At 39.2% G+C, this 20,007-nt stretch overlaps 1 protein-coding gene across 2 annotated transcripts in view; it reads right to left on the bottom strand.

Moving 5' to 3' along the window:
- The window catches only part of LOC137654732 (zinc finger protein 271-like), an 88,957-nt gene extending 77,387 nt beyond the window's left edge, over positions 1-11,570 (bottom strand). Inside the window, exons 1-3 of one of the 2 annotated variants that reach the window (XM_068388641.1) lie at positions 11,391-11,570; positions 2,606-2,729; positions 2,127-2,258 (exon numbers count right to left, since the gene is read on the bottom strand). In XM_068388641.1, the coding sequence (XP_068244742.1) occupies positions 2,127-2,258; positions 2,606-2,729; positions 11,391-11,525 (391 nt within the window). In that variant the 5' untranslated portion in view covers positions 11,526-11,570. Of the gene's footprint in view, positions 1-2,126; positions 2,259-2,605; positions 2,730-11,241; positions 11,331-11,390 lie in introns of those variants that run through there. The other variant, XM_068388643.1, reaches the window with a different exon arrangement.
- Between the last annotated feature and the right edge of the window lie 8,437 nt (positions 11,571-20,007).

Genomic DNA, 20,007 nt, shown 5'->3' with positions numbered 1-20,007 from the left:
GCCGCAGTATCTGCTGAGCGCACAACCGTGGCAGGTTGTAGGTTAACAGGTGCAGTGTCAACCTTCTCAGCACGATACTCCTGCATGAAGGAAGGAAGCAAGCTGAGACTGCATAGTCTGCAGCATGGACCACTAGGGTCTACCAAAGAAGGCAACAAACGGAGCTACTGTCCGTTGTGACTGAGGGTCTAAAACAGCTGGTGCGGCAACAGACGGAGTTACTGCCTGTTGCGGTACCACCTTGCCTCTCTTGGGAGGTGTGCAGTCGTCGGATGACTGCAGCGAGTCCGAACTGACCCAGTGGCTACACCTAGGCCGTTGGACTTGCGCGGAAGGGACCGACTTGCACTTAAAGCTGCAAGATTGGTCCATGGTTTCTGCGAGAAACCTCTTCCGCAGACGAGGAATAAATGGGCTCTCTCGTCTTTATGTGGGTGGGGCGATCACGTCGGCAACGTGTGTAGATACACCCGAAACCACCGAGGGAAACGTCTGTTCGTCGATCAAGGCCTGTGGAACCCATAAGTCCTTCGACATTACTTCTCCCCTGGGCTTGGGAGCTTGTAAGAGGTATCGGACTAGGTGAACAACTGGCACGAACAGACGAACCCTCGAACGCAACACTGTAACACTTTGCGCATATCACTTTATCACTTTTGATTTTCTGTTTGCACTTATTTCACTGAAATCGAAACTTTAAGTGATTTGTACCTGAAACACGCAATCCTATCCTTCATTAAAAGGTAGTGATTGCGAAAACAGTTTTACAATGCAACAGAAAAACATAATGAAAGATAAAGAATTCAGTGGCTGGAAAAGAGACTAAACACTAGATCAAATGAACTACGTTTAAAATCTCTAACCGCATAAAGCCTGGGAACAAGAATAAAACTCTAGAAACGTTTTACCTTCTTCCCCTACAGCGACTAGGGAGAAGAGTAAAAAACGAGAACAACGTTACCCGCTTGAACAAAACGTTTATTCTCCTCTCTCTCCCTCCGTCTCTATCTCTCTCTCTCTTCTCTCTTGACTTAGAACCTGAGAGAAGAGCCCAATTATATATCGTTAAAACATATTATTTGCTAAAGGAAAAAACTGAAAGGTTTCCCAAAGAAAAAGTTCCTTTATTAGAATTAAAACCATTTAAGCTAAGAAAGAATGAACGAAACGCTAGAATCGGTTTACTCTTACTGCAACGTGAAACCGTGAAATACTCTCTCTCTATCGTAACGATAGAGCGCAAGTTGAACGTTCTGAACGTCAACAACTGCGGAGACTAAACTAAACGTTAGTTCATCTTTGAAAACAGTACGAGACTATCAAAGAAATTCTTTCAAAAACATTAAAAAGTATAAATTCTTAAAAGGAAAAAACGATATGACGGGCTCAATGTTAATTAACTTCGGTTCCAAGTAAGGACCGCCTACTATTAGGAAAGGTCGCAAATAAACAAACATAAAAATTAATTTTTTATAAGTTTATAATAAATGGAAAGCTAATCGAAGAGGCCTATAAAGGCGGAGAGATATAAAATAAAAAGATCTATAGCTTGTTAAGCAAAATTACCAAAAACCTAAACACACTTCCGTCTAAGGGAAGGGTCGGCCATTTAAAAGTGAAAGAGAGTCCATACTCTCTTCGTCACCAACACTTCCGTCTAAGGGAAGGGTCGGCCATTTAAAAGTGAAAGAGAGTTCATACTCTCTTCGTCACCATAATTAAATCTATCCAAAACGAGTTCAAGTTTTGAAATGAAGATAAAACCCCTGCATAGCGAAAGCTCAAAACTGGAATAGTGTACTTCACCAAATCGTTGTGAAAACAAATCCAGTTAGGGACGGCGTATTTAGTAGGTCTTGCCTGTGGCACGACAGAGGGAAAATTGGTTCGTTGTTGACATCGAGTACTTGAGTACCTACTTGACAGATGGCGCTGTTGATGTACACCCCCACCTGTATAGCGATCGCTGGCGTATTCCTCCCGTAGGTTTTTTCTGTCGGGCAGCAGGGATGCAGCTATATGATCATCGGGTAAGTTTGATATTGAAAAAGCAAAATTCAGCCACCAGTACTACAGTACTGTACAGCAATTTAGGTAATTACTGGTACTTGAAATGTACTACTTACTGGAGTCGTCATTGCTTGGATCCTCATCATTAACATCATCCTCAGTTTCTTTAATTACGACCTTTACATCTTTGACAAATTCATAGTAGCAATTTTCACTCACTTGAACTTTGTTAGTCGATGCATTAGCAGCTGAAAAAAATATAACAATAAACCTTATTATAAATTTTGGGATAGTAAGCAATAAACAAGTACAGAATTTTTGAAAGGCTCTGAGAACTAGTGATTGTATGGTATTTATCATCCTTATTCTTATAAAGTTTTCTTATGAAATCTACAACTATGAAACATAGTTTCTTCCTAATCCATTTGTCATCAAAATAAATTATCAACTTAAGACACAATTTATCTATTATCAAAATACCATACACTATAAATTTAGAGATACATTAGTAAAAACCTTACCACATCCAACTATGATGGTGTTGGTAAAACCTGATAAAGAATATAAAAATGTTAGAGTGAAACAAATCCCGTACCTTCAAGAAGTTTTCTGAATTTTGCTTGTGTAGCGAGACTAGTGTCCACGAAGTCAACCACTTCATCCAGTTTTGCAACGCAAGGACCACATATCTGATGTGGTAATGCATCACGAATATTAACCTGTAGATTTAAAAAGGTAATAGTTAGTTTCATCACAGCATGACTTATACTGAAATAATGTACTGTATAAAGTCAGGTATATTAAAACAATAAAAATATAAAAATTAAAATCTGGCTGAAAAATGTTATTTTTATAATAAAATAAATTTTTGAATATACTTACCGGTGATTATAATAGCTGCAACTCTGTTGCTCGACAGAAAACTCTAAGGAAAAATTCGCCAGCGATCGCTATACAGGTTGCGGGTGTGCCCAACAGCGCCATCTGTCGTCCAAGTACCCAGTACTCAATGTAAACAAAGAACTCAATTTTCTCCTCGGTCCACTGCGTCTCTATTGGGGAGGAAGGGAGGGTCCTTTAATTTATAATCACCGGGTAAGTATATTCAAAAATTTATTTTATTATAAAAATAACATTTTTCAATATTTAACTTAGCCGGTGATTATAATAGCTGATTCACACCCAGGGGGTGGGTAGAGACCAGCATTATATGTTTACATTATTATGAGCTAAGAATTTTTATTTCATTTTAGAAGTTATCAAAATAACAAAAACAAAATAAATAGGTACCTGGTAAGGAAGTCGACTTGAACAATTACTCTGCCTTTTTAAGTACGTCTTCCTTACGGAGCCTCGCGATCCTCTCAGGAAGCTGATCGACCCCTAGGATCTGAAGTATCAAGGGTTGCAACCCATACAACAGGACCTCATCAAAACCCCTAATCTAGGCGCTTCTCAAGAAATGACTTTGACCACCCGCCAAATCAACCAGGATGCGAAAGGCTTCTTAGCCTTCCGGACAACCCAAAAAAACAACAATAAAAATATTTCAAGAGAAAGATTAAAAAGGTTATGGAATTAGGGAATTGTAGTGGTTGAGCACTCACCCACTACTGCACTCGCTTCTACGAATGGTCCCAGAGTGTAGCAGTCCTCGTAAAGAGACTGGACATCCTTAAGATAAAAAGACGCGAACACTGACTTGCTTCTCCAATAGGTTGCGTCCATTATACTTCGCAGAGATCTATTTTGTTTAAAGGCCACGGAAGTTGCGACAGCTCTAACTTCATGTGTCCTTACCCTCAGCAAAGCTTGGTCTTCCTCATTCAGATGGGAATGAGCTTCTCGTATTAACAGTCTGATAAAATAGGATAAGGCATTCTTTGACATAGGCAAAGATGGTTTCTTAACTGAACACCATAAAGCTTCAGACGGGCCTCTTAAAGGTTTAGTTCGTTTTAAATAGAACTTAAGAGCTCTGACAGGGCATAAGACTCTTTCTAGTTCATTTCCAACCATATTCGATAAGCTTGGAATATCGAACGATTTTGGCCAAGGTCGAGAAGGCAGCTCGTTTTTGGCTAGAAAACCAAGTTGTAGAGAACATGTAGCCGTTTCAGATGAGAAACCGATGTTCTTGCTGAAGGCATGAATCTCGCTGACTCTTTTAGCTGTGGCTAAGCAAACCAGGAAAAGAGTCTTTAAGGTGAGATCTTTCAGGGAGGCTGATTGTAGCGGCTCGAACCTGTCTGACATGAGGAATCTTAGTACCACGTCTAAATTCCAACCAGGTGTAACCAAACGACGCTCCTTCGTGGTCTCAAAAGACTTAAGGAGGTCCTGTAGATCTTTATTGTTGGAAAGATCTAAGCCTCTGTGACGGAAGACTGATGCCAACATGCTTCTGTAACCCTTGATGGTGGGAGCTGAAAGAGATCGTTCTTTCCTCAGGTATAAGAGGAAGTCAGCTATTTGAGTTACAGAGGTACTGGTCGAGGATACTGATACTGACTTGCACCAGTTTCGGAAGACTTCCCACTTCGATTGGTAGACTCTAAGGGTGGATGTTCTCCTTGCTCTAGCAATCGCTCTGGCTGCCTCCTTCGAAAAGCCTCTAGCTCTCGAGAGTCTTTCGATAGTCTGAAGGCAGTCAGACGAAGAGCGTGGAGGCCTTGGTGTACCTTCTTTACGTGTGGCTGACGTAGAAGGTCCACCCTTAGGGGAAGTGTTCTGGGAACGTCTACTAGCCATCGAAGTACCTCGGTGAACCATTCTCTCGCGGGCCAGAGGGGAGCAACTAGCGTCAACCTTGTCCCTTCGTGAGAGGCGAACTTCTGCAGTACCTTGTTGACAATCTTGAACGGAGGGAATGCATATAGATCTAGATGAGACCAATCTAGGAGAAAGGCATCTATATGAACTGCTGCTGGGTCCGGGATTGGTGAGCAATAAATTGGGAGCCTCTTGGTCATCGAGGTTGCGAAGAGATCTATGGTCGGCTGGCCCCAGGTGGCCCAAAGACTCTTGCATACATCCTTGTGGAGGGTCCATTCTGTTGGAAGAATTTGTCCCTTCCGACTGAGACAATCTGCCATGACATTCAAGTTGCCTTGGATGAACCTCGTAACTAGCGATATGTTTAGACCTTTTGACCAGGTGAGGAGGTCCCTTGCGATCTCGTACAGCGTCAGTGAGTGGGTCCCTCCTTGCTTGGAGATGTACGCCAAAGCCGTGGTGTTGTCCGAGTTCACCTCCACCACTTTGCCTTGAAGGAGAGACCTGAAGCTTTTCAAGGCCAGATGTACTGCCAGTAGCTCCTTGCAGTTGATATGCATTGTCCTTTGACTCGAGTTCCATATTCCCGAGCATTCCCAACCGTCTAATGTCGCGCCCCAGCCTACGTCCGATGCGTCCGAGAAGAGAACGTGGTTGGGAGTCTGAACAGCCAGGGGCAGACCCTCTCTGAGGTTGATACTGTCCTTCCACCATGTCAGGCAAGACTTCATCTTCTCGGAAATGGGGATCGAGACCGCTTCTAGCGTCTTGTCCTTTTTCCAGTGAAATGCTAGGTGATATTGAAGAGGACGGAGGTGTAGTCTTCCTAATGCTACGAACTGTTCCAGGGATGATAGCGTCCATATCAGACTCATCCACTTCCTGACTGAACATCGTTCCTTCTTCAGCATGTTCTGGATGCATAACTGGGCTTGGCTTGTTCTGGGGGCCGACGGAAAAGCCCGAAAAGCTAGACTGTGAATCTCCATCCCTAAATACACAATAGTTTGGGATGGGACCACTTGTGACTTTTCCATATTGACAAGGAGACCCAATTCCTTGGTCAGATCTAGAGTCCACTTTAGATCCTTCAGACAGCGACGACTGGAAGAAGCTCTGAGAAGCCAGTCGTCCAAATAGAGGGAGGCTCGGATGTCCGCTAAATGAAGGAATTTGGCTACATTCCTCATCAGCCTCGTAAACACAAGAGGAGCTGTGCTTAGGCCAAAGCACAGGGCTTGAAACTGGTAGACAACCTTTTCGTAAACGAATCTCAGAAAAGGTTGGGAGTCCGGGTGGATGGGGACGTGGAAGTAGGCGTCCCTTAGGTCTAACGAGACCATCCAGTCTTCCCTTCTGACCGCTGCTAGAACCGACTTTGTGGTCTCCATGGAGAACGTCTGCTTTGTGACAAAGACGTTCAGCGCACTGACGTCTAGCACCGGCCTCCACCCTCCTGTCTTCTTGGACACCAAGAAGAGACGGTTGTAGAATCCTGGGGTTTGATGGTCCAGGACTTTGACTACCGCTCCCTTCTCTAGTAAGAGAGACACTTCCTGTTTCAATGCCCGTCTCTTGTCTTCCTCTCTGTACCTGGGAGAGAGATCGATGGGGGACGTTGCTAGAGGGGGTTTTCGTACAAAGGGGATCTTGTACCCTTCTCTGAGCAACTTCACAGATTGTGCATCTGCGCCTCTCTTTTCCCAGGTCTGCCAGAAGTTCTTGAGTCTGGCTCCCACTGCTGTCTGAAGAAGTTGGCAGTCAGACTCTGCCCTTAAAGGACTTGGTTCCTTTCTTCTTTCCACGTCTCCCTTCGGCACGAGCACCTCCTCTGCTGGAGGCTCTGCCACGAAAGGGAGGAATAAAACGTGACGCTGGAGTGTCCATCCTTGGTCTCGCTGACAAGGTAGGCAAAGGGGTAGCTTTGCGAGCAGAGGACGCAACAAGATCATGAGTATCCTTCTGTATCAAAGAAGCAGCAATCTCCTTAATCAGGTCCTCTGGAAAAAGGCACTTAGAAAGAGGAGCAAACAGAAGTTCGGATCTCTGGCATGGTGTAACCCCAGCTGAAAGGAATGAACACAGGTTTTCACGCTTCCTAAGGACTCCGGACACAAAGGATGCAGCAAGCTCATTTGACCCATCACGTATGGCCTTGTCCATGCAGGACATAATGAACAAGGAAGTCTCCTTCTCCGTCGGAGAGATCTTTCTGCTTAGAGCTCCTAGACACCAGTCTAAGAAGTTGAATACCTCGAAGGCTCTAAATTTCCCTTTCAAAAGGTGGTCCAGGTCCGAAGATGACCAACATATCTTCGAGCGTCTCATGGCTAGGCGGCGGGGAGAGTCTACAAGACTTGAGAAGTCGCCCTGGGCAGAGGCAGGAACTCCCAAGCCGAGAACTTCTCCCGTGGCATACTAGACGCTCGATCTAGAAGAGAGTCTAGCAGGGGGAAACGTAAAAGCTGTCTTCCCTAAACTCTTTTTGGACTGCAGCCATTCTTCAATCACTCGCAAAGCTCTCTTGGACGAGCGTGCGACGACGAGTCTAGTAAAGGCAGGAGCAGTTGACGGCATGCCTAACACAAACTCTGACGGAGGCGAACGCGGAGCTACAGACACAAACTGGTCCGGAAACATCTCTTTGAACAGGGCCAAAACTTTCCTAAAGTCCAAAGAGGGTTGCGTAGACTTGGGCTTGTCCAGTTCTGAGTGTGGTTCATCTTCATGTGCAGCACCATCATCATCAGAAAGTCCCTCATCCGATAACTGATGAGGGAACGGCAACAGAGTGGGTAACGGCTGGTTGGCTGAGTCCGGCCGCACGGGTGAATGCGTGACTGAGCCGGACGCAACGTCATGGAACTGTTGCCCAGTCTGTGAGCTGGCAACAACCATAGCAGCGCGGGGACGCACAGCGTCTACTCCAGACTGTCTAGACTGATGTGGGTGCGCAGTGGCAACCACACTGGGTTGCGGAGGTTGACGCACCGCGTCAAAACAAAACAACTCTGACGGTTGTTGAACCTCACGGACGTCAACGGATACCTCCGTGCATCACTGAACGTCAACATGCGGCTGGCAGATCACACTGGAACGCATGGGTGGCGGAACTCTCTCAACTGGAGTGCGTGAGAAGGTTACCTCAGCGTCCCCAGGACGCACAACCTATCGTGTGGGTGGTTGTAGGCAAGGAGCTGCACTGGCTACTGGTGCGGCAGCAACCTTCTCCGCACGAAAGTCCTGCATAAGCGACGTGAGTTGCGACTGCATGTCTTGCAGTAAAGACCACTTAGGGTCTACAGGAGCAGGTGCGGCGACAGACGGTGTAACTGTCTGAAGCGGTACCGCTTTACCTCTCTTAGGAGGTGAGCAGTCATCGGATGACTGCAGCGAGTCCGAACTGACCCAGTGGCTACAGCTGGGCCGTTGGAATTGCGCGGAAGGGACCGACTTGCGCTTTAACGGTCGTGAGACCTTGGTCCATGGTTTCTTGCGAGAAACCTCTTCCGCAGACGAGGTATAAATGGGCTCTCTCGTCTTTGTTTGGTAGGGGCGATCTTGGGTAGATACGCCCGAAACCACGGAGGGAACGTCTGTTCGCTGATTAAAGCCTCTCGAACCCATTTGTCGTACGACATTGCTTCTCCCCTGGACTTGGGAGCTTGCAAGAGGTCCCGGACTAGGAGGACGACAGGCACGAACAGACGAACCCTCAAGCGCAACACTATCCACTACACTATCACTCACTTTATCACTTCCCACTGCACTTTTACACTTCAGCTCCTTGACATCCGCCATGAGCTGATTACGGTCACTAGCCAGTGACTCAACTCTCTCACCCAGAGCTTGGATGGCACACATCATATCAGCCATCGAAGGTTCCTGAGTGCCAGAAGGGGGATTAGGAGCAACCACTACAGGGGAAGGAATAGGTTGTGGGGCATGAGGAGAGGAAATGTCAATAGAACGAGAGGAACTTCTCCTAACTCTATCTCTCTCTAGCCTACGTGTATATTTTTGGAATTCGATAAAATCGAATTCCGAAAGCCCAACGCACTCCTCACATCGATCTTCCAATTGACAGGTTTTATCCCGACAATTGGAACAAACAGTGTGAGGGTCGATAGAGGCCTTCGGAAGACGCCTTGAACAGTTCCTAGCACTGCACTTCCTAAATTTTGGGACTTGTGAAGGGTCAGCCATTTTGAATTGGTCAAAGGGGAATTCAAAAACTATTAAAAAGTCATCAACAAAGAATCCGTAATCAAAAAGAGTTCAAGGATTGTGAAGAAAAAGCCTGCACAGCGAAAGCTCAAAACTAGAATAGTGTACTTCACCAATTAGTTGTGAAAACAAATCCAGTTAGCAACAGCGAATAAGCACGTCTTGTCGGGAGCACGACAGAGAGAAAATTGAGTTCTTTGTTTACATTGAGTACTGGGTACTTGGACGACAGATGGCGCTGTTGGGCACACCCGCAACCTGTATAGCGATCGCTGGCGAATTTTTCCTTAGAGTTTTCTGTCGAGCAACAGAGTTGTAGCTATTATAATCACCGGCTAAGTTAAATATTGAAAATTAATTCCATGTACTATATAGCTATGCAGTACAGTACAGTATATGCTTATGCTAAAAATCCAACACATTTGTTTTCAAGTTCTATTTTTCCTTGTTTATTGGGCATTTTTTATACAAGAAGTTATATAAGGTAATTTCAAAACTACCAGATTATGAAAACTTAAAAATGTTATGCCCAATGTAGTTTGAAACTGTGACAACTCTAAAATAAGTTTAGTTTCCTAAAATAGTCAACCATTTAGGATTGGATAGCAACTCAGCATTATCTCCGTTAAACCTCACTGAATTGCATTCAAATTGGATTCTAACAATAATTTTCAGGCAATTTTATCAATATGTCTGTAGAAAATTATTCACAAGCTAATTAAAAACCACGCACATTCACCATTTCGGCTTATGTAGAACACCAGTTTCTACCTGGCTATGACCTTTACATAACCATGCTTTAAGTATATGGCAGTGGTATCTTGCCCTCAGTGATATCTAAGTTAAACTAACGGACTACTAGAAGCAAGTTTCATTTATCACCTCCTGGACTACCTCCCTTGATCATATATAATCTTGTCTAATTACAGGCCATTACTACGCCATTGCTAAAAGAAAAAGATCGGTTTTGGAGTTTTCCCACACGAAACCCTGGGAGCTTTAGTATATCAAGTGGGTAGTTCCTCCTGCGTGTAAAGGGAATAGGAATTTTCTTCCTATTTTCTAGTAGCTCGGAAGACATGGCCACTGTAAAACAAGAATTGTGTCCATTTTTATGCAAAATCTCTATACAAGAACACCATCTCCTAAATTCCCCACTTAGCCTAAAAGCCATGTCCTTACCTACATACCTAACAGGAGGCTAACTTCCATTTTCTAAGCTTACCCTGTGCTTGATTCATAACCCGTTTCACTCCTAGCAGTTGGCGGAGCCTTTGTATATCAGCGGCCAGTTCGTCACGCGTTCATTAAAAATGTTCATCAACTAACTTAAACTTTCCCCCCCTAACCTAATCTACAAGCCGTGTCCAAACCTACTTACCTAACAGGGGGGCTAACGTCCCCCTGCAACCCCCCTTACACTGCCGTATTCTAAGTTAAGCATAATGATACATACAGGTGGCCGCTATCACACATACACCCACCGTTGGCCGCTATCATACATACACCCCAAACCCAAGTTTCTCACTGGGATACCAGTTATAATTAGAAGGGGGATTGTGGGAAAACTCATGAACAGATGGTTTGCTCCAAATAATCATGGTCAGAAATGGATATAACACAAGTTATCATGTAGGAAAAATATATGGTTCATGTATTTTGGTAGAAATTCAAGTATTACATATTTCCAGGATAAAAAGAGTAGTTAATCTTAACAGAAGTAAGACGAAAGAACCATATAAATAGAGGTCTATGTTACGGTATATCGGGGTGTATGTATGATAGCGGCCACCTATATGTATTATTATGCCTAACTTAGAATACGGTAGTGTAAGGGGGTCGCAGAGGGGCGTTAGACCGCCATTAGGTAAGTAGGTAAGGACACGGCTTGAAAGGTTAGGTTAGTTGATGTCCATTTTTAAACAACGAGGGAGGAATTGGCCGCTGATATACAAAGGCTCCAAAAAAAATAGTTAACCTTAACAGAATTAAGACGAAAGAACCATAGACGTACAGGTCTATGTTATGGTATATCATTATTAGTAGCTAAGCTACAACTCGAGTTGGTAAAACGATGCCAAAACTCCCAAGGCTCAAATACGGCAAAATTGCACCGTGAGGAAAGATAATACTGCAGAGAAATAAACTATATATGAGAAGTAATATTTGTCTTACTTGAGCGGTTAGGTAAATTTAATATCATAGATTCATACCAAACTAGCTGTTTACCGGATAAATGGATATAAACATTAGAGTACTACATCATGATGTCTGCAAGTGCTTTCAACACTTAAGACTATGACAGGATAAACAAAAACAAACCAGACTCGAACCATACCAAAACAAATACAGGGTGATTAAAAAATCTTCGTACTCACAATGACTTTCGCGTATTTCTTTATAATTGCCACGAGATTTCTTTCACCGGTTTGATTTCCGAATAGATTTATGAGATCTTGGCTCTCTGCTCCACAAAGCCTACACAAGCGATCAAAATAATCAAATGATCCCATGTTTGTTTTGATGTTGTGGTGAATGGATTCTGAGACTCCCTGCAATCAATAGATATCATATGCAACATAGAGCGAGTGATATAAATCTATTTTCCCTCATATCGCCATGACAGTTTTGAGAGAAAATTTCATATGGCATTTCTTGATCAAACTTTCAAACATGTTACTGGTTTCATGAAATTTCCATAACATATCTTTTTTAATGTCTTGCTTTTACTTCCCCGAGGTCAGTAGTTATTAGGGAGTTTTAAAAGTGGAAACATTTTTTTTTTAAATGAGATCATCTTGGAGTAATACGACAGAAGATATAAAAGATAATAGCATTAGAAAGAATATAGTATAGATAAGTAAAAGTTATATATTAACAACTGTCACGTAAACAACGGGGGAACTCCCCAGTGTATCCTGGAATTTCTTATACAGTATTTAGGCTACAACACACACACACACACATACATACATATATATATATATATATATATATATATATATATATATATATATATATATATATATATATGTGTGTGTGTGTGTGTGTGTGTATATATATATATATATATATATATATATATATATATATATATATATATATATATATATATATATATATATATATATATATATATGTGTGTGTGTGTGTGTGTGTGTGTGTGTGTGTATACATTAAGATTTGCACCCATACGCCCTGTAAAAAAATCTTCACATTCTTTTTTTGTTTGTCTATCTTTTTATACAATGTAGTATAGTCCCCCCTGAAATTACTCCTTTTTAGTTTTCTCACATGAAACATCCTTTCCATTTTCTGTCTACAGATATGTGGGTAAACTACGGTAGAGTTGATTTCGATATCCACGCCTTGTCTTTGTGAGTTATGGTACCACTTCATTTTTATCTCTCCACTGATTTACGAAAAAAATATAGAAATATATATATAATTGGAAAGAAAAACAATATTAATGAGCAGAATTATATATATGCAAGAGATCAGCCCTTAGCCCTATGTTAAACCCAAGGTCTATAGAATTCTATAGACCTATTCTATAAACCTTGGTTAAAGCCACCTGGTCACGAGCTCTTCTAGTTATCGGGACCAAACTGCCATTAACATTTATTTGGATGTCACCCAAGTTCCTTTAGAAATTCATCATCATAAACTTAGCTTTATTCACACGTTAATTGCTTCAAAACATTCCCATATAATCAAGAATTCATATTTTATTATTCTATATATAAAGATGAATGGCTGAGTTATAAATATAGAATGAAACAACTCAGAAAAATAATAGGCAATGTGAAGGTCTGCCCATCGTAAATGTGCAACTGGACACACTGACACTTTCGATTCCATTACGAAAATCAAAGGAATAGACCATAGCTATATCATGTCTACTTACGCAGCGAATCACCTAAGAAAGTTGTTCAGCATCTTGAACCAAACTTTCTCTTTTATATTTTTGTTAAGAGGAATAATATTCGTGATCTATATTCCTTCACGATTCTTGATTGGTTGTTAGATTAAGCCTGTACTGGGGAGGCATGCGATAGTTGCTCATCTATAAGTCTGTAAATCATGGTGCTTCACGAAGACCAATTGTACACAGAACAAGGAAAATGAGGTGATTAACTTATATCCTAATAAACATAACTAGCATAGGTATCCATGTTTATGTTATATTACAAAGCTCTAGCGCTTTGGTAATTCATTTGAATAAGCAATAGAATTACTATTTCAAACACCAACCTCATACGTAATTAACAAGATGTACATTTCTCAGTTATATTCATAACCTTTGCAAATTATGAATCAACATAGTGACTGCCTCTCGAGTTTTTAAGCTTCAAGTTAATTTCGTTTCATGTTACTATCTAGCAACAAACGAATTACCAGCTCGGTATTTCGTGTCGACCTCCGATCTTGAGCTAAAAGACCCACGTCTCTTGGCTACTGGGCTTGATACTGTGTAATTCACCATTATTGGTGTGTTATTAAATTTTTGTAACTTAGAATATCATGAAAGATTTGAAATCTAGGATGTTATCTAAGTTATGAAATAGAACGTTACTAAAGTTTTGAAATCTAGATTGTTACTAAAGTTTTGAAGTCTAGAATGTTATTAGTTATGAAATATAGAAAGTTATTAATCCTTAGACATCAGAATGTTAGTTATGAAATCTGAAATGTTATGAAAAAAAATCTGGATTGTTATTAAAGTTTTAACATCTCAAATGTTATCAAAGTTTTGAAAATTAATTACACAGAGGGAGAGCAAATTTCTTTTCTCAAACTATTGTTTGAGAGAAGTAAATTCTTCGACAGAGTTAGTACCCAGTTACAGAGGAAGATGGGAACGGATACTTCCTGTGGATGATGAAAATTTTGTATTTACTTTCGTGGACTGATTAAGATTATTCATATAATCTTAAAACTAAATGCTTAAATTAAACTACTATTACAATATATGGTTTATTATTTACAAATTCCATAATTAAACATACTGTAGTAACTCATATACACAAAAAAAAGGTATTTTAAGTTGCCACTCAACAAACATTTAAATTTAAATACATATTTACAGGTTATATATATATATATATATATATATATATATATATATATATATATATATATATATATATATATATATATATGTATATATATATGTGTGTGTATATATATATATATGTATATATATATATATATATATATATATATATATATATATATATATATATATATATACATATATATATATATATATATATATATATATATATATATATATATATATATATACATGTATATATTTATATAATATATATATATATATATATATATATATATATATTATATATATATATATATATATACATACATATATATATATATATATATATATATATATATATATATATATATATATATATACAGTATATATATATATATACATACATACATTTATATTGAACATACTGTAGTAACGTACATATGCAAAAAAATATATATATCTATATATATATATACATATATATATATATATATATATATATATATATATATATATATATATATATATATACATATATACATACATATATATATATATATATATATATATATATATATATATATATATATATATATATATATATATGTATATATATATATATATATATACATATATATATATATATATATATATATATATATATATATATATATATATATATATATATATATATATATATATATATATATTAAAAGACTATTGTATACAGTATGTTCCCTTACTCGTCTCCTTATTTCCTATTTACTTGGCCTTGATACTATTTCCATCGTTGTGCTGTTGGTTTACCCAAAAAATAGCAATAAAATGGGTGTGGATGCCTGTTTGCTTCATAGTAGTGTCTCACAAAACCTCTTTTTCAAATGGCCATTAAAACAGTGACTGTAATAAATAATATGGTTCATCCTGGATATATCCAGAATCTCCGTGAGGATTCAGTTACTCTGCTACGTTACTAAACATAAAGTCAGGTACAATAAGGTAGGGTAACTAAATCTGTGAGAAATTTTAATACATGGCCACAAGCTGCATGTAGAGGCATCAACTAATCTGTTGTAAAGATGTCTTATCTTAAACTTTCAAAGTTATATCGGTGGTTTGCACGAACGAAGGAATCAAGTCGGTCCTGACGTGCTACTTACTCCGATCTTAACTTTATTTGGATGAAAGATTAAGGTTCAGAGATTCAGCCCACTTTTTTCCCACTTGTTTCCTTGACGAAGAAGTAGGAGAACACTGCGCCGGTAGCACAGACAAAGGCGTAGAAAGCAAACAGACCAGCCTGAGTCATCTCTCTAGTCATGGGTGAATAGAGTTGCAGGGATACGAAACCAGCCACTGTTCCAATCATATAGCAGATGGTGCTGGCCTGTTGGTAAAGATAGTCATTAGTCTGATATTCTCTGCTAACTTTTGAGAATCTTAAACCAAAATCTATTCATTAATAGAGAGTACAAAACAAGATATTATACTTCAAAACATGGACGAGAGCGGAAAGAACCCAGCGATCATCAAGAAAAGTTTTACCTGTGATCTGATGGTGGTCGGGAAGTACTCGTTGCTCAAAATGAAAGTGATAGGGTTGGCTCCAAGGACTACAGCGGCTTGCGAGATCACGAGACACACGAGCGGGATCCAGCCGAAGTTTTGGCACCCGGCTTCAGAAAATGCAGAGTAAACCGATAGGACAATCAGTGGGATGCACATGCTTGAGTAAGATATGATAAGGCTCTTTACTCTTCCTAGGCGATCTATCAGAAGTGATGATGCGAAGCCAGAGATCAGCTATTTGGAAGGAGAAAAAAAATAAATGTTAGAACTATGAACGGCTTGGTATGATTCTTTTAAGTTTCATGGGAACATTATTTAAATAAGGGTAGAATTAAATACTTTTTTTTTTCTTGAGAATTTGCTACCCTTATCATGAATTAAAATTTAAATTCAACTGTATTTTCTGTTATGACAGTGTGATACAGGGCATTTTGAAACGTTATCAGTCAAATGTCTTGTAATATTTGCTATGATTTTCTCAAAAGTAAGATAAAAACTTGTAACGTGTACATAAATATCGATGAATCACATGATTAATGGACTATTACAGAACGATCTTTATTTCACACAAGTCTGTTGGTGCAGTCGTCACTTTTAGAAATATAACCAAGAGATAGAATATCCCTTTCAACAACTACTACAATGATAATGATAAGTATGTAGGTTCTGTTTTTTTCGTTTGTTTGGTTTGTATCTGTGTGTTTGTTTGTTAGTATACTTGAGCTGATTTGCTAGTACTTCGTTGATTTAAAGAATATTTAATTCCCAAATCTCATGTTTATCAAAGGTTGACCTCATGACCAATAACTAGTGATTGGATTTTGCAAGTCCTGGTTCCTGATTCCTAATTGCTCACTCCCGAAAAATAAGTTTGCGGGCACTCTATCACTTTACAGATAGGTGCAAAGCTTATTCTTGTTGTTGTAATTAAGCTTATTTCACCTGTACAATAAATAAATTACATATGAAATTCTCAATCTTTACTTTTACCCAATTTATCTTGAAATCAGCTAGGATAACACCCAGTCTTGGTAACCTATTGTGGTCAGTTCGGACTTTTTAAATTCTTCGGAAGAAGAAACCTCGTTAGTAGGAGCATTGCTCACTTTTGGTTATTGTTGTTGTTTTTAATATCTTTTAATCATCGTGATTCAAGTTTTGAAAAAAAAATACAGTGATTTTTATCTAAAATCAGATTGAAACGAACATAGCTGGATATTAATTACATTTTTTACCAATAAATCTATGTGGCTTCCTTTCATCATAACTTCTAAGATTAAATGGAATGAATATCCAAGAATCTATATAGTACTTGGTACATATGATTATATAGAATAATCTTGATATATAGATTGATAATTAAAAGATTGAACAACATCTAGAGATACTTGAAAATGACATGGAAAATTGCGATCTTTGACTTGCTACCCAGTAATCCTTACTTGAACAATTGAGATTATCAAAGATTGCAATCCTTGACTTACTACCCAGTAATCCTTACTTGAACAATTGAGATGATCAAAGACAGCAATTCTTGACTTGCTACCCAGTAATCCTTACTTGAACAATTGAGATTATCAAAGATTGCAATCCTTGACTTACTACCCAGTAACCCTTACTTGAACAATTGAGATTATCAAAGATTGCAATCCTTGACTTACTACCCAGTAATCCTTACTTGAACAATTGAGATGATCAAAGATTGCAATCCTTGACTTACTACCCAGTAACCCTTACTTGAACAATTGAGATTATCAAAGATTGCAATCCTTGACTTACTACCCAGTAACCCTTACTTGAACAATTGAGATTATCAAAGATTGCAATCCTTGACTTGCTACCCAGTAACCCTTACTTGAACAATTGAGATTATCAAAGATTGCACTTCTTGACTTACTACCCAGTAACCCTTACTTGAACAATTGAGATTATCAAAGATTGCAATCCTTGACTTGCTACACAGTAATCCTTACTTGAACAATTGAGATGATCAAAGACAGCAATTCTTGACTTTCTACCCAATAATCCTTACTTGAACAATTGAGATTATCAAAGATTGCAATCCTTGACTTGCTACACAGTAATCCTTACTTGAACAATTGAGATGATCAAAGACAGCAATTCTTGACTTTCTACCCAATAATCCTTACTTGAACAATTGAGATTATCAAAGATTGCAATCCTTGACTTGCTACCCAGTAACCCTTACTTGAACAATTGAGATTATCAAAGATTGCAATCCTTGACTTGCTACCCAGTAACCCTTAATTGAACAATTGAGATTAGCAAAGACTGCAATCCTTGACTTGCTATCCAGTAATCCTTACTTGAACAATTGAGATTATCAAAGATTGCAATCCTCGACTTGCTACACAGTAATCCTTACTTGAACAATTGAGATTATCAGAGAAGCTAAGCTACCGTCCACAGTCGATCCCACAGCTGCGAAGATCCTGGAAGCATTGGCGCTGACGACAAGGTATCCTGTGATAAGGGAAATATAATCATAAACAAATCTAATTGGAAATAGATTTCTATGATTTTTAACTAACAGCAATTATTATCTTTATTGTTTCAGTCTGATGACAACTTCCTGGTTTGGTATCTAGATTAAGATAGAATTGTCAATTGCAAGTTTTTGTATTTTTCTTGACCAGCCCGTTTGTAATCACGAAAGGAAATGATTATCAAACATGGTCATGGACTTAGATAAGAATTATTTCGAAATATGCAGATTACTAAGAAAAAAGTGGATAAAGCCTCTTGATTATGCACCAAGATTCAGAACTACTTAACTAAGTTATGATATAAACTTTATTGGACATTACTAATGAGGTTCAAAACTTGCAGAACCATAATAGTCTTCTTTTTTTTCCAGAACTAGTGAGCATTGGCAAAAGTGCTAAATCATACGGATAGCATATTGGAAAACTTAACACTACCATGACTTTTAGATACAAAAACTTTGATAGATCGGGGTGATAAGTAAAGGAAGATTATGAGAGATGCCAAGAGTATGAACGGCTAGAATTTTATGCTTTTGGATAAAAATTTACTAACGGTAATATAATCTAACAATACTTTTCCTCTCTCTCGACATATTCTTGTCCGGAAGAGATTTATATTGATATTTTACGCTTACATATGACAGAAAGGTAGGTTTCCTATTAAAATTAATTTCATAAATAACAAAAGTCCACCAATGAAAAGTGTATCAACGTACAGCGAAGACTTAAGCAAGGTTTTTTATCTCATGCAGTTAGCTACGAAAGAATCATATCCATTTTCATTAACCTACCTGTGAAATACATGATTGTGAATAAGAGGCACGATATGGCAATCTTCTTCAGCACCTCGCATTTCAGAAGTTCCTTCCAATAGTTTATGTCCCTTTTCAGGGAAATTTGGTTCAGAGTTCTGTAACTCTCGATTTCGGATTCAATGTCGGCAGATGGACCTCTGAGTTCAAGAAGAACTTTCCGGGCTGCATCCACTCTGCCTAAGAAATAGAAGGATGAAATGAAAAGGGAAAATTACCATGAAATTCCTAAACATTTTATCTATCTACCAAGGCACTTCCCCCAATTTCCAGGGGCAGCAGATATGAAAAACAAACAAAAAGGGACTTTTCTTCTATTCACTCTTCCCACCCTGACGAGGGATTCAGCAGAGTTTGGTTGTGGTGGCCGGATGGTAGCGTCCTTGCCTGGTGGTTACCAGACTGGGGTTCGAGTCCCGCTCAAACTCGTTAGTTCCTCTGGTCGATGCAACCTCACAATCCTTGTGAGCTAAGGATGGGGGTTTCGACGGAACCTATAGGTCTATCTGCTGAGTCATCAGCAGCCATTGCCCTCCTTGGTCCTAGCTTGGGTGGAGAGGGGGCTTGGGCGCTGATCATACGTATATATGGTCAGTCTCTAGGGTATTGTCCTGCTTGATAGGGTAATGTCACTGTCCCTTGCCTATGCCATTCATGAGCGACCTTTAATGTTAGGGTGCCACAGTCAACCCTCCCCCATTATCTACCACAAATGAAGCTTCATATGCTGAATCCCCTACTGCTGCTACCTCGGCGGTCACCAAGGCGACCGGAGGAAGCAGCAGGGTATTCTTTGACATCTCAAAGGAAGTAACTATACAGGAGGGGATTCCCAGTCCCCTCGTCCCGTCCCTTTTAGTCGCCTCTTACTATATGCATGAATACGTTGGCGCTACTCTGTTGTTATGCCCGTCTGGTATCTATTTTCAGAAATTTGAAGAGATCATGTAAATTTTTAATAAGTGGGTTTTTAGATTTCCTGTTGCAGGGAAGATAAAATATTAGTGGATGGGGAAAACACGCAATGAATATATTGGTATAATAAACC

Source organism: Palaemon carinicauda, chromosome 15 (assembly GCF_036898095.1).
Source record: "Palaemon carinicauda isolate YSFRI2023 chromosome 15, ASM3689809v2, whole genome shotgun sequence".
NCBI lineage: Eukaryota > Metazoa > Arthropoda > Malacostraca > Decapoda > Palaemonidae > Palaemon > Palaemon carinicauda.
The sequence above is the reverse complement of the archived record's forward strand: the minus strand, read 5'-3'. Positions and strand labels throughout refer to the sequence as shown.